Source organism: Mustela putorius, unplaced genomic scaffold, assembly GCF_011764305.1.
Source record: "Mustela putorius furo isolate JIRA1106 unplaced genomic scaffold, ASM1176430v1.1 tig00000813_pilon_pilon_pilon, whole genome shotgun sequence".
Taxonomy (NCBI): domain Eukaryota; kingdom Metazoa; phylum Chordata; class Mammalia; order Carnivora; family Mustelidae; genus Mustela; species Mustela putorius.
The window spans coordinates 10,411,094-10,426,695 of record NW_025421485.1 but is presented as its reverse complement, the minus strand read 5'-3'; the positions used below and the strand labels follow the sequence as shown (position 1 = coordinate 10,426,695).

The window sequence follows — 15,602 nt, the reverse complement described above, 5'->3', positions numbered from 1 at the left end:
ACTTTAAATTTGGCCTCAGGAGTAGTCAAGCATTGATTCTTGGTCCTCCCTAACGCCCCGTATTACCTGATGGGAAGAGATCTCCTCCCCAAACTACGAGCTGGCATTCAGTTCTCGGAAGGAGACATGACTGTAACCTTGAGACAACCCACTGTGCAGATGCTTGTGGCAGCAGTAGATGGATACCTTCTTTACCAGCCAGTCGCAGAACCAGAGCAGACAAGAGAAGGGAGCCTTCTCCAAACCCTACAGGTCGAGTTTCCTGAAGTCTGGACAGAAGGGAAGCCCCCTGGCTCGGCCAAGGGACAGCCTCCAGTGGTGATACAATGAAAAGCAAGGGCCACGGCTGTTCGCGTCCGGCAGCACCCCCTCCCCTGGGAAGCAAAGGAAGGGATCAGAAAACACATGAACCGCCTCCGCGGAGACGGGATCCTAGTGCCTTGCAAGTCTCCATGGAACACACCTTTGCTGCCCATTAAAAAGGCCGAGACTGGGGAGTACCAACCCGTCCAGACTTGCGGGAAGTTAATAAACAGGTTGAAGACATCCACCCGACAGTGCCTAACCCCTATACCCTACTCTCCCTCCTAGGCCCCAGAAGAACTGTGTATACCGTCTTAGATCTCAAGGATGCATTCTTTCTGCATGTCTTTAGCAAAGGAATTCTCAGCACCTTTTTGTTTTTGAGTGGTCTGACCCACAAGAAGGATTCCAAGGCCAGCTCACCTGGACAAGACTTCCCCAAGGATTCAAGAATTCGCCCACTATCTTTGACGAGGCGCTACATGAGGATTTGCGTGAGTACAACCCAGGAGTCACTCTGTTACAGTACGTTGATGACTTGCTAGCAGCCACTGAGGACTATGAGTCATGTTTGCGGGGGACGAGAGCGCTCTTACAGACTCTGCAGGAAAAAGGGTATCGGGTGTCAGTGAAGAAAGCACAGCTCTGTCAGAGCCATGCCACTTATCCAGGCTTTGATCTCCACGAGGGCATGCGTTCACTGTCTGAGTCCAGGGAACAGGTGATCACCCAATACCCCCACTCCACCACGTCCCGACAAGTGAGGGAGTTTCTTGGGACGGCGGGCTACTGTAGGCTGTGGATACCGCGATTTGCGGAGATTGCCCGACCTCTCTACGAACTGGCAAAACAGGGCTCACTATGATAGAGTGGACAGCTGAGGCAGAAGGAGCATCTCGGGAGTTACAAACAGCCTTACTGCGTGCCCCAGCATTGGCCACCCCAGCTGTTACCAAGCCCTTCCACTTGTATGTGGATGAAAAAGCAGTGGTGGGCAAAGGAGTTTTAACTCAGACTCTGGGACCCTGGCGAAGGCCAGTAGCCTATCTTAGCAAGAAATCAGATCCAGTGGTGGCTGGGTTCCTCCCTTGCCTCCACATAATTGCTGCCATGGCCCTCCTGGTCAAGATGCAAGTAAATTGACTTTGGGTCAAAATCTCATCTTGCCACCACTCACGCTATCAAGGGCCTTCTCCAGACTCCACCAGACCGATGGATGACGAACGCCCGAGTGATGGGGTATCAGGCCCTCCTCCTCAATAAACCAAGAGTGACCATCCGGCCCCTGGCGGTGCTAAATCCAACCACACTGCTGCCAGAAGAGCTGGCTGACCACCCACACGACTGCAGGGAGGTTCTAACCCAAGTCACAGGAATAAGGCTGGACCTCAGAGACATTCCCCTCCTGGATGCAGAGATGACTCTGTTCACAGATGGGAGTAGCTACATGGTCGATGGAAAGAGGTATGCGGGGACTGCAGTGGTTTCCCCTGAGCAGAAACTCTGGACAGCAGCCCCGCCACACAGAACCTCGGTGCAAAAAGCGGAGCTGATTGCACTTACCAAGGTACTACAGATGGCCAAAGGTAAAATCACCACCATCTATAAGGACAGCAGTACGCCTTTGCTACTCTCCATATACATGGGGCTTTTTACAAAAAGGGGCCTATTAACAGCAGAAGGAAAAGGAATTAAAAACAGAGGAGAAACACTGGCTCTCCTCCAGGCTGTTTGGGACCCAAAAGAGGTGGCCATTTTGCATTGCCTGGGACACCGAAAGGGGACTGATCTGATTTCAAAAGGAAACCAATTAGCAGATCAAGCCACAAAGCAAGCAGCCAGAGAAACAGTGCAAGAGCTGGTGACACTCCTGGCTCCAGCCCTACCAGAAAAGCTGGACTATTCAGAGGAAGATTTAAAGTATTTACAAAAATGGGCTAAATTGGACTATGAAGGGGACTGGGCTAAGACTAAAACAGGAAAGTTAATTCTTCCTTGAAGTCTAGGTAAGAAGTTAGTAGACCAGATACATCAGAGTACTCATTTGGGGACACGCAAACTCAAGGAGCTTATAGGCAAGCAGTTCCAGGTTTCTAAATTAGGGCGTATGGTTCAGGATATAGTTGACAGATGTGCTCAATGCCAGGCAGTTAATTCAGGAGGAACTAGAATGAGAAGAGGGAAAAGAGAAAGAGGTAAGGAACCAGGAATTTATTGGGAAATAGATTTTACAGAGATGAGACCCAGAAAACATGGGCACAAGTACATGTTAGTTTTTGTAGATACCCTTTCAGGCTGGGTAGAGGCTTTTTCCGCCAAATGTGGGACGGCAGGAGTGGTAGCCAAAAAGCGGTAAAAAAGTGGTAGCCAAGAAGAAATAATTCCTAGGTTTGGGCTGCCTCTCACGATCGGGTCAGACAACGGCCCTGCATTTGTGAGTTTGGTGTCATAGGCATTGGCCAAGGCCGTGGGCACTAACTGGAAACTACCTTGTGCCTACCGGCCCCAGAGTTCCAGGCAAGTAGAGAGAATGAACCGGACTCCTAAAGAGACCTTGACAGAGCTAATTCTGGAGACTGGCGGTGGATGGGTCGGTTTGATTCTCGATGCTTGGTGCAAAATAAAGCTTTGCTTGACCTGCACTTTGTATCAGTCTTGCTCCTTTGATCACGGACCCATTATTGGAGGACCTAACACCTATGCTTTGGGTATAGGAAATAAAGGTTAAAGAACATAAACATTTATTTATAAATCTCCACATATAGGTCACGAGACCAGACGCCAAAATGACTATGTGAATTTAAAAACACAAGCGTAGAGATTTCACTATACCACACCCGGCACCAAACACTTTCAAGGCCATCTTAGAGTCACTCCCCCTGCGGGACAGTGGTAACTGGGCAGAGGCCCTGCTCCAAGACACACGGCTTTTGTCCATTTCCCCAGGATCCAAGCAGTTCACTTCTTCACAACATCCTCAGCACACACGAGGTACAGAGAACACATGGCCTTATCTCCAGCTTGGTGATGAGGAAAATGAACTCCAGCAAGATTAATCCATTCGGTCAAGGTCAAACGTCTGCGTCGAGCCATGAGCTGAAGGCTGATCTGTCAGCCGCCAACCGTTCTCACTACAGCAGTGAGAACAGCCCCTCCTGTTGTGTGCGGCAGTGAAAGCGTGGCCCTTGACAGATGATGGCCTCATCTAGACTCAGCTGGCAAGAACACTGTGTGTCCCCCGGCAGCCTAGGGACAGGCAGTAGCGCCGACCATGTGCCTGGAGAGCTCCTCAGTCACTTATGCGGCAAACCCTACATGACCTCAGACGGAAACCACAACAGCCATGCTGCACGGAGCACGCTTACATCGCTGAGCTCGATTATTATGTAAGCTCGGATATTTAAATCCCAATGAAAGTTTTATTTTGTTTGTGTGGCATTAATTTGCCCAAGTGTTGCTTGAAAAAAATCAAGAGCAAAATTATTATAAAAGTAAGAACAGGCTTAGTAATTAACATGTATACATTTGTCAAACATAGTTACCTGATTATCATATTTGAGAGACTGCGTCCCGACCAAAAACCGAATGGCATCTGTTTCTGCAGTCTGAGGTGTGAGGGCACGTGCCTGCGGGAGGGAAGGAAAGCGCACACACATTTAAGCAGTTCGACTTGACAGAGTTTAGAAGGCAGTTACCTTCTCTGCGGCTGCTGGGGCGGCAGTAGTTCAAAGTGCCCACTAGGCAACTCAGAAATGTGGATGCAAGGCCTTCAACTTTCGTATACATTGTGACTAACAATTCCATTCAAATGCATACATAGAAACAATTATAAACGGGCACAGAAAATAAGCAATAAAGATGTAGATGGTATTTTTAATGAAACCACAATTTTCAACGGCAACAGACTGGTGGAACAAATCATCCTTCAACAGTGCAGCAGAAAACCGCCCCCAGCAATGGCAGAAGAGGTGGTTTAAACCAAGCTCTGGCAGAGGGCAACCGTTAAAATGAAACAAAATACTATGAATTTGTTCCAAGGCCTCCTTTAAGGAGTTCCCACAGCGAAGAATAAACGCCACGATCTTGGGAAGGAGCAAAGCATCGAGGAGCAAGCCTGACCTCCAGCCCGCTCTCAGAAGGGTGGCTCGCAGCTGACACCAAGGAACGCTTCTGACGGGCCCCTGGACTGAGGGGACAAACACGGAGTGCAGGGCCCACCCCGGAGAAGGGGCCAGCGGAGAGCTAACAGTCAGGATTGGGGTCCCGGAGGGCAGAGGCCAGGAGTGAAGGTGTCAACCCGCACAGACTGCTGCTCCAGGTCATCGTGGTCCGCAACTGGATTCTAAGGAACTGAGCAGACGGGTGCTCCTGGGCCGGGGAGACCCGCCCATCCTCCGGAGGAAGACAAAGACCTCCAAAGGTTCTACAGTTTTTCTCACAATGTCAAACGCTCAATCAAAAATAACTAGTCCGACACCCACCCCAAACCAAATGATTAAAAGCCAAACTGCAAACAACAGAAAGGCCTGCTGAGCATTCAGATGGTCAGGCTCTGGGCAACCAGCTGTAGAACATCAGGCTTTGTGCACAGGTTTGCTGGGAACACTCTTAGGAAGGACACCATGGGGGGAGCAGGAGCGAAACATGAAGGAAGCAGGAGTGGCCAGAGGACACAGGACTGGCCAGAGGACAGGGAGGCCAGAGCCGGGATGGCTCCTCAGAGTGGAGCCATCATGGCCAGGCCCATCTGCGACCCTGCCCCCAACCCCACCAATCAGTCGTTGGCAGCAGGCTCTCCTGGAGGGGGTGTGACTTAGGGCAACGTGGCTCTGCTCAGCTGAGGGCAAACTCTAACAGCACCCACCGAGAGCTCCCAGCCACCCATAATCCCAGAACCCGCTGCATTTCCTGAAAGAGGAATCGGGGTGGTGCACCACAGCAGGAATTACGACACCTGTGCTTAATATTGTCAATAATTAAAAGACCTGGGACGCCTGGGTGGCTCAGTTGGTTAAGCAGCTGCCTTTGGCTCAGGTCATGATCCCAGCGTCCTGGGATCGAGTCCCGCATCGGGCTCCTTGCTCCGCAGGGAGCCTGCTTCTCCCTCTGCCTCTGCCTTCCACTCTGTCTGCCTGTGCTCGCTCTCACTCTCTCTCTCTTACAAATAAATAAATAAAATCTTAAAAAAAAAAAATAATAATTAAAAGACCAAATAAAAAATTTCAGGTGAAGAGTCTGAAGCCTCAAAGGAAAAGACTGTTCATAACTGGTTAATGCTCGTGGGACAAACACAACCAAACCCACATCTCTTTCAGTATGACCAGGAAGTGTGCCAGGACCAATCCCTCCATCCCCACAGCTCGTGCTCTGATGCCCGTGGGAGGAAAGGTGGCAGCATGAGAGGGACGCAGGAAGCCCGTGGGAGGCACAGGTGGCGGGGAGGTGGGGGCAGTAGCTGCGGGCGTTGAAGATGGAAGGAGTCCGTGGACCAAGGAGTACAACAGGCCCCTCAAGAAGCTAGAAAAGGCAAGGGAACAGATTGCCCCCGAGCCTCCTGGGAAGAATGCGGCCCTACCAACGCCCTGATTTAAGCCCCATGAGGCCCACATGAGGCTTCAGAACTACAGAATTGTAAGGTACAAGGCGCTGTTCTTTAAAACCATTAAATAGGGGCACCTGGGTGGCTCAGTGGGTTAAAGCCTCTGCCTTCAGCTCAGGTCATGATCCCAAGTCCTGGGATCAAGCCCCGAATCAGGCTCTCTGCTCAGCGGGGAGCCTGCTTCCCTTCCTCTCTCTCTGCCTGCCCCTCTGTCTACTTGTGATCTCTGTCTGTCAAATTAAGTAAATAAAATCTTTATAAATAAATAAATAAGTAAAACCATCAAATTGGTGCTGACTTGTTCTAGCAACGACAAGAAACTGATACCACCACACACAGTTCACCACGCAGGCCACTGTCCACATGCTCTCTTCCCACATGCAGCTAGAAACAGCCAAGACGTCCCACGTCCTCCTCCACCACATCTTATTCCTACATGTGTTTCTCAATTTCTTACTCATTCTTCCTAAAATAGGGTGAGCAGGACCCCTGGCGGACTCAATTAGTTAAGTGTCTACCTTCTACTCAGGTCATGATCGCACGGCCCTAGACTTGAACCCTGCATCAGGCTCCCTGCTCAGAGGAAGTCTGCTTCTCCCTCTGAACCCCTCCCCACTCATGTGCACGTGTTCTCTCTTTCAGATAAGTAAATAAATAAATCTTAAAAATAAATAAATAAAACGGGAGTAGATTAACAGTATAGCAGCCATCCTGACCAGTCAGTCTGTCTCATTTTTGACTTGGTTTCCACAGCAGGGGTGAACAAGACCTTTTCAGTGTCCACTGCCAAAAGGTTTGGAGACAACAATTTCATGTCATGCTCTCAGAAAATTCAACCATAGCCCTATGTCCCTACCCCTCCTCACAAAGGGTTGCTGGCATAAAAACGTTAACTACAAGAACACGTCAGTTAACAGCAAGAACATACATGTCCAGAGCAGTACCCACATTATGAGACGTCAGGACGAAGAAATCCAGTCTCGCCAACCAGCCTACAACCTGCTCAACAGAACTGGACTGCAGTCGCAGACCTCTTGGCAAAACTGATGAATTCTTTGTGAGTCTATACACCTTCTGCCAAAAATACACCAAGTAGAACTCTGCACGTGATACCAGCAAATTCACAGATGCCCTGAATCCTGCTAATTCAAGCGCCGCTCGCTTAGAATAAAAGCACTGGTGAGGAAGCACCCACACCATTGCACAGACAAAGCCCAGCTGCTTGGAAGGCAGAGCCCAGGTCAATGGAGGGGATGCGGGGCAGGCTCCCCCTTCAAACAAGAACACAAAGACTCAAATGGAGGTACATGCCATCACCCCAGACAGAAGAAGCCTGAAAGCCCCTAAAACGGGGCCCAGAAGAGGACTCATCTGAGAGAAATGATTATTTTCCACGAAAAGACTCATTCATGCTTCGAGTCAGCAAGTGCGAGCGGACTATGTGACCCCTGCACCGCGGCTACGCATGGAAGGTGCCACGGAGGACAGGACACTGGCCCTGCCCTCAGGAAACAGATTCGCAGGAGACAGTGGACAAGACCTAAACACCGCAGGTGGGAAATGACTATATCTCAGAGCCCCTGGCCCAGACCACTCAGCAGCAAATCAACATTGATCAAAACACACCCATGAGCTTGACTTCCAGCAGAAGACAGCACTAAGTGCCATCACCGGAAAGCAGGGAGAAATACGCTGTTAGTTGCCATGAGATGGAATGAAAGGCCAGCTCAGACCTGCAGGGGCTGCTGAGGCCATCATGAGCCAGCAGCCAACCTGCTTCATCCCAAAGCAATTTACAGAGCCCGGAGCCAGAGCCCGGAGCCAGAGCCCGGAGCCAGAGCCCGGAGCCGCAGCCCTGGGTAAGCATGCAAGGAAATGAAGTCAAAGAGCTCATGTGTTTCAGAGACAAAAGCTGCCACAGTTTAGAAAAGCACCATGAGTTTGAGACTCTGCATGCTGTCACACACAGCAAGCCCCTTCTTTTTTAAAGCACTGAAGAGGAGGGGCACCAGGGTGGCGCGGTCAGTTAAGCGTCCACCTCTTGGTTTCAGCTCAGGTCGAGGTCTTGGGATCGTAAGATCAAGCCCCACGATGGGCTCCATGCTTGGCTCAGAATCTGCTTGAGATTCCCTCTCCCCTCCCCTGCTTACATGCATGTACGCTCTCCAAAATGAGTAAATAAAAATAAAAAACGGAAGAGAATTACTCTTACCAAAAAAAAAAAAAATAAAAACCTGAATCTTTAAAAATTACAGTGAAATCTCAAAAACATTGAATCTAAGATCATTTTAGTACTTTATTAGGTTAAAATAATAATAACTCTGGCCATTTGGGTGACAGATATGTGTCCATAATGCTGGTCTTACGATGAAGGGAATGATCAAATGACCTTCTTAAATCTAGTCATGGTAATAGTTCTGAGGTGCTCCAATGACCTCGTTATTACAAGATCAAATTTTAGGTATAATAGGCCATAAAGTATCTGCATGTATTTTACCTTGGTTCATCTTCATAACACAATGAAGGAAACCCAAAGTCAGGATGGACAATATTATTGCTCCTTAGAAGATAAAGACGCTGAGGACCAGAGAGGCTCAGTGACTTGGCCATGGTCACAAAGCCCCTAGAAGAAGAAGCACCCGGACTCCCAGCCGGTTCTCTTTCTGCTGTGGTGATGTGGGGACCTGGCATAGGTAAGATACCTGTACACGGGACTGAAGGCAGAGCACGGTCACGTTGTTATCATTCTATACCCTGTTCTCAAATAAAGGCCATGGCATGTGCCTGACACCGCTGTCTTCCCCGCACCTCGCCATTTAGTGAGCTGACCCAGGACGCGGCAAGTGCAGATGCCGGGGAGCCAGGCTCTCGGTGGGGAAGGTCCCCTCCACGACAGGACGGCAACCCCAGGCCTCCCCGGACTTGCTGCGCACTGAGCTGTCCCTTGGGCGACTCAAAATTGTCTTCACGGGCTTATTAGTCCGAGCAAGTAAATGCTCCCTCTGCTGACCATCCGGCCCCGCTGCCCATCAGAACTTCGCCCCCACGAGCCGCGCCCCAGGCAAGCACAAGGCGCAGCCAAGGTGAGCAGGTGGAACAGAGCCGGTGCTTTCCACGGTAGAGACCGGGCGGCTGGACCTTCTATCGGAAGCGGTCTCCCCACAGAAACAGCCTCTTTTTTTTTTTTTTTAATTTTATTTATTTGACACAGAGAGAGAGAGCACAAGTAGACAGAGAGGCAGGCAGAGAGAGAGGGAGAAGCAGGCTCGCCGTTGAGCAGAGAGCCCGACGCAGGGCTTGATCCCAGGACCCCGGGATCATGACCTGAGCCGTAGGCAGAGGCTTTAACCTACTGAGCCACCCAGGCGCCCCAGAAACGGCGTCTTTACCGCGAGCTGCCCCCCCTCGCTGTCCCCCACCCCCCACCCCCCCGCTAGGAAGACCGAGCAGGAAGCCGGCGACCACCCTGCGACCTTCCTCACACAGCAGCACCTCCTCAGCGCGCGGCAGATCACTTGCACTTCGCAAACAGAAAGAAAGAGCGAAAAGGAGGCAGAGCCCCACTTCTTCACTCTGTACTAAGTAAACACCTACTTCTCCGCCCCATCTCGCACCCCCAGACCGCAGAGGTCCAGAGTGCGGCAGAGAAGCACCAAAGCTCTTGAGCTGCTCACGGAAAACTGGGGCAACAGCACTGCTCCTGGGGACGAAGGGGCCACACCACACATGATCACTGGTACATTCACTGACACCCTCACTCGTGTGCGTGCCAAGGCTGACCGTTCAGCCCCACCAAGGGGCTGCCACCTGTCCCTCACCCACTCTGCTCTGCCCTGCCTGCCCCTCTGGAGCCCCTAGTGCAACCCAGCCCCGTCGTACAGCGGAAAACGGGCCTCACACAGGAGCAGCGACACAGAAGGCATCAGCTGGCCTCCTGCAGAGGTCGCCACCTGCCCTCGTGCCCAGGGAAGGGGAGCCCCGCTGCCCGTGGGCAGCAACACTGGGCAGCCCTCTCCTCTGTCCCTCTTTTCTACTCTGATTTCTTCCCCTAACTGGGAAAATCAAGTCACACACACACCCTCGTTCTTTGAGAATGTCTTACCTTGACTCCTTTGCTTCTCAAGCTGCTGCCGACCTCCTTCTTCCATTCACTGCCGTGCTTAATGGCGGCGTAGACCGGGGGAGCCTTCCCGGACCCTGAGCAGTTCCTCCCCTTCTGCTGACCCGGCCGCCCTGCAGCCGCCCCGCAGCGCTGCTTTCCCTGCGGCCCCGGCCCCACAGCCTCAGGCACCCCTGACGAGGGACCCCTCTGTCCTCTGGCCCCTGAGGACCCCGTCCATCACCAGGGGTTCCCCTTGCTCACACTGTGGCTTTGTGTCCGGGCTCCATCCTGACTCTCCCTGGGCCGCACTTCCCTCCAAGCGAATCCCCCTCCCACAGGCAGCATCACCGTAACCAGGCCAGTGGCCACGCCCACTAGTCAGTAATCAGGTCCGCGGCCAGCCGAGAGGCTCACTCCCTAGGCCTCACTGCACTGGCCTGAGGCCCCTCCCCAGGCCTGCCTGCCCTTCTGGCTACCAGCCCGACCCCTCCCACCCCTGCCTACCAGGCGGACCACATAGGATCCCCCAACCCCGCATTGCGCCCTCCCCAGCTCCTCTCCAGCGCCACCACCCCTCTCTGCTACGTTGCTTGGACGGCATTTCCACAACCACGCACCCAACCTGCCTGACGTGAGGATTTTCACTCCAGCTCGCCCTCCACCTTCCGACCTCATCAAGTCAAATCGGGACCTCACGTTTCTGAGCAGTAGGCTGAAGTCTAAATTTTGCTCTTCTAAACTCTAGGGAACAGAACAGCTAGTGACCACAGATCGAAAAACACGAACATGACACAAAAGCAAGAGGGAAAGTGAAAGCGGAGACAGAAACATCTATAATCCAAACACACACCGTGAAGGAGAGACTCGAAGGCAGAGGTCCGAGCCAGGGGAGGCTGAGGACGGCCCCGGCAGCATCCCCCTCATGCCCCGCAGAGATGGCAGCCCCGTGGGCATGGGACGGCCGCACAGGGGCACAGCTGGTGGCAAGAGTCAGAGCAGGCCGGGCAGGCCAGGCATCCCGTCTGGAAGCACTCTGGTCACCCAGAGTGGAGGGGGTGCTGCACCGTGGGCAGCCGGACTGGGCCGTCATCTCTGCCGGGGGACGAATGAGGGCCGCCGACTCCCTCACAAACCAGACCCAGGCTGCGGCAGTTCCTGCCAGCCGGGGCCAGGTCCGAACCCGCGCACAAAGCCCACAGCAGCTGGACAGAAAGGCTCGCCCACAAGAGACCAGGATCAGAGGAGCCCAGGAGCCCTGCAAGGGCTCCACCAGGAAGGACGGCGAGGCAGAGTGGCCGGAAAAGCCCTCAGAAGACACACACACGCCGACCACATGCTGCCACAGGAGAGCCAAAGCTCTCTGTACACACTACACATGTACACACTGTGTGTACATGCTGTACACGCAGCCAGGCCTGTACGGCCCAACAGAGCAGTCCTTCTCCAACAGTGACAGAGGAAAAACGGAAGAGAAAAGTACACGGGGGAAACCAAGGCACAGCTTGGAGAAGACAAGGCACGACGACCTCAGCTGAGGTCTGGGCTCACGGAGCTCACCGAGGGAAGCATAGAGCCACCGCAGGAAGGACACTCGGACGGACCCCCACTCACAGCAGACGATGCGGGCGGGGCTGAGAAAGACCGCAGAAAGTTTCAGGTGACAAAGGACATCAAGTGCAGAACCATACAATACCCAGAAAACAGCAAAATTGAGAAGTCAGTGCTCAGAAGGAGATTCACAGTCTCGATGCTCACGTTACGAAAAGAGAATGACATCAAATAAAGTAGGCTGGCAACTGAGGAGTCTTGAAGAACACCGAAGGCTGCTCGCCTGGCTTCCGCTCTGCACTGGGGCCTCCAGGAGGGAGGGATGCTGGGCTGTTTGCTTCCCTCCCGCCACGTCCCAGGGCACACAGTAACGTCTGGCACACCGCAGACCAGAAGTACTGGTCGACAGAATAAATGAATGCATTTCCTAGGAAAGCACGAATGACCAAACCTAACCTCAAAACAAAGGAAGCAATCAGAAGAGCTGGTGACCACAGATCCAAAAGCCAGTGTGGGGAGAGCACCCGAGGCTCAGGAATGGGCAAGGCAGACACGGTCAAGCCACTTCAGTGGGATGCGATGGTCACTCGGCAAGTCTGCTGGAGGACTGGTGGCCCTTGCAACCACAGAAGGTCTTCTTTTCCTTTTTTGAAAGATTTATTTATTTATTTGAGACAGAGAAAGGGGCAGAGAGAGAGAATCTCAAGCAGACTCAGTTTAGCGAAAGTCCTACGCGGGGCCCTATCCCATGACCCTGAGATCATGACCTGAGCTGAAACCAAGAGCCAGACACACAACCGAGCCACCCACGCACCCCAAGAAGGTCTTCTTAATGCACAAAGTTTCAAAGAAATAAGTGTGCAAGAGAGAAATAATCTTGTTTGTAGAGACTTTTGAATAGTCATAAAGAACTACGGTTCTGTTAACTAAGAATTACACATTAAACTCAGCCTGGGAAGGCTGATTTCTCCTGCTCAGGACACTGAGAGTGTGTGCAAGGTATCAGAAGTCTCATTCACACTATTTCAAATTCAGACCATGCTGGAGAAACACCCATAACAAAAATCACGATCATAATTAGCATAATGCACACAATAGTCAAATACACAAATCCATAAAATGTAACTGTAAGATGGCTTTGTGCTAAAATGTGTCACTGTTAAACTGTGTGGTCTCTGTGCCTAGTCTGGGAGCAGTCAGTTCGGTGACCATCTGACCACGGTTACTGGACATCCTGTAAAATGACTCTCCTCCCTTTCAGGAAAAAGCCGTAAACTCTGGCGTGGACACGGTGGTATATTCCTTGTCTTGTTATTGTAAATAGACTCTGGTCATCATCTCGCAAAGCAAGTACGACAGGGACAGCATGTCAGGCCAGGATCGTCTAGACTAGTAAGAGAAACACAGGACAAAAGGACGCAAGACAGGTAAGTGGGACACCCAGCAGAGAACATGCAAGGGTACCAGTACATGGCCAGCAAGAGCACCATTAACTAGGAAAGTCGGGGCATGCATATACAAAAATAAGGCATCAAACTTAAAATTCTGGGTGCCTAGGTGGCTCAGTCATTTAAGTATCCACCTTCAGCTCAGGTCATGATCCCCGTGTCCTGGGACTGAGTCCCACATTGGGCTCCCTGCTCAGTGGGAAGCCTGCTTCTCCCCCTGGCTGCTGCCCCCCCTGCTTGTGCTCTCCCTCTCTGTGACAAATATATTTTTAAAAAAAAATAAAATCTTTATGAATGAATGGTAAAGAGAAGAAACAATTCTAAGTTGAATGCAGTTGTCAGGGAATCGGGTAAGATGGAAAACGTTAATGACAGGCAATCAGATAAGATGCAGGTAAGATCCTGCAGATCTTAATCAGATTTTCAGCAATCTGACTCCTTAAAAGACAGTAAGAATTACTTGGATTTTCTTTTTAATTTTCAATGCACAAAAATGAAAAGAACTAGGGGCACTTGGGTGGCTCGCTTGGCTAAGTAACTGCCTTCGGCTCAGGTCATGATCCCGGAGTACCAGGATTGAGTCCCCTATCAGGCTCCCACCTCCATGGGGAGCCTGATTCTCTCTCTGACCTTCTCCTCTCTCATGCTCTCTCTCTCACTGTCTCTCAAATAAATAAATAAAATAAAAAATAAAATAAAATAAAATCATAAACACACATCAAAAGTTGCTTTCTACGAGCTAAAAGATGTCAATCACATATCATAATGTTCCATACACAAATGTGCCCTGCATTTTTATTTTAATGACCCCTGTATGGTGCTCTTCTGACTTTATTGACATAGAAGGAACTTATTTTATCCTTGAGCCCCATTACCTCAATCATTGGTCAACAATCAGATCCTCATCATCTTTTATTGTTTTTAAAGATTTATTTAAGACAGAGAAAGCATGGGCACACACACAAGCAGGGGGAGCAGCAGGCAGAAGAAGGGGGAGAAGCAGCTCCCTACTGCACAGGGAGACCGTGTGGGTCTGGATCCCTGGACCCTGAGACAATGACCTGAGCCAAAAGCAGGCGCTTCCCCAACTGAGCCACCCAGGAACCTCCAGAGCCCTACCTTTTGAAGTAAAGTGCTCTCCACAGTGATTTGAATGTCACTGACAACCAAAAACCTCCACTGTGACTTCCAGTTCTTTTTATGTTTACTCTAGTATGGATTCTGCAGATTCGAGAATTTCATGGCCCACATACTGTCCAAAGTAAAGAAGAATAAAAATCTGCTACTTCTTTTAAGATAAAGGAGAAATTCAGATAAAACATTTGATGCCCAAGGCAAGGATCCACTCCTTGATACTAATCCCAGGAAATAACATTTGTTATCTCAAAGATCCAACACTGAAGATCAAAACCTCTGTTATTCAGGCCATTTCTTAAGGAGCTAAAGAAGTGATTAGGGACACTGGAATCAGATGCACACTTTAGGAAGTACGAGGTCAGGGACCCTCAATCTCCCCACAGGCTCCCTCCGCATGTGGCCACACGTGCACCTTTTCCAGGGGAAAGCAGTGCAACTTTGTAGTTAAGCGGCTTTGAAGTTGGCTTAGGTTTAAAGCCTCTCTAGGTTAGAATCCCAAGTTTATCGCTTGCTGGCTAGGTGGGCGTGGCCCACAGAAGAGCATCTCTAAGTAGGACTGCGAGAGACGTGAAGTCCAGGCAGTCTTCACCAGCACACAGGATTGCTCTCAGAAGCTGCTAGTTAAGGGGCGCCTGGGCGGCTCAGTGGGGTAAAGCCTCCATCTTCGGCTCCAGTCATGATCCCAGGGTCCTGGGATGGAGCCCCACATCGGGCTCTGCTCAGTGGGGAGCCTGCTTCCTCCTCTCTCTCTCTCTCTGCCTGCCTCTCTGCCTACTTGTGATCTATGTCTGTTAAATGAATAAAATCTTTAAAAAAAGAAGAAGAAGAAGAAGCTGCTAGTTAAGGCAGTCTTGGGTGACTGAGCCTGCAGCCAAAAGCTAAACACAGCTCCTTCCTCATAGGACACTTTGATACTGCCTTGTATGGATTTATCTGTAAGAATTTTTTCTTATGATAATAATTAGAACATTTCCTGAGTGTGTATTATGTGCCAGGCAATGTTCTAAGTGCTTGAATTAAACGTATTAACTCATTTAATCTTCCTAACAGCCACAGGGGATCCAAGCTCATTTTCCCATTTTACTGGCAAGGAAACGAACCCAGGGTTACGAGGTAAGTGTTGGAGACGGGATTTGAAGATTTTATTTATTTATTTATGAGACAGAGCTCACAAGCGAGCAGGGCAAGGGAAGAGGGAAAGGGAGATTGAGAGAGAGAGTCTCCAGCAGGCTCCCCGCTGAGTGGGAGCCCCAGGCAGGGCTGGACCCCAGGACCCCGAGACCATGACCTGAGTGGAAATCAAGAGTGGGACACTCCACCAAGCGAGCCCTGCAGACGCCCCTGGAGCCAGGATTTAACCTTGAGGGGCTACGGTGGTGCCCAGGCTTTTAGAAACTAACAGCACTGCTGCTCTCACTGTACGCTTCTTGACACCCACGAGCATTTATATTTCTTACTTTTGTCT

General features: G+C 50.9%; 1 protein-coding gene across 4 annotated transcripts in view; it reads right to left on the bottom strand.

The window, feature by feature from the left end:
- The window catches only part of EIPR1 (EARP complex and GARP complex interacting protein 1), a 123,904-nt gene that overhangs the window by 107,252 nt on the left and 1,050 nt on the right, over positions 1–15,602 (bottom strand). For 2 of the 4 annotated variants that reach the window (XM_045084930.1, XM_004745729.3), the window contains exon 2: positions 3,846–3,929. The exons of 1 other annotated variant lie outside the window; for it this stretch is intronic. In XM_045084930.1, the coding sequence (XP_044940865.1) occupies positions 3,846–3,929 (84 nt within the window). Of the gene's footprint in view, positions 1–726; positions 905–3,845; positions 3,930–15,602 lie in introns of those variants that run through there. One more of the 4 variants, XM_045084931.1, reaches the window with a different exon arrangement.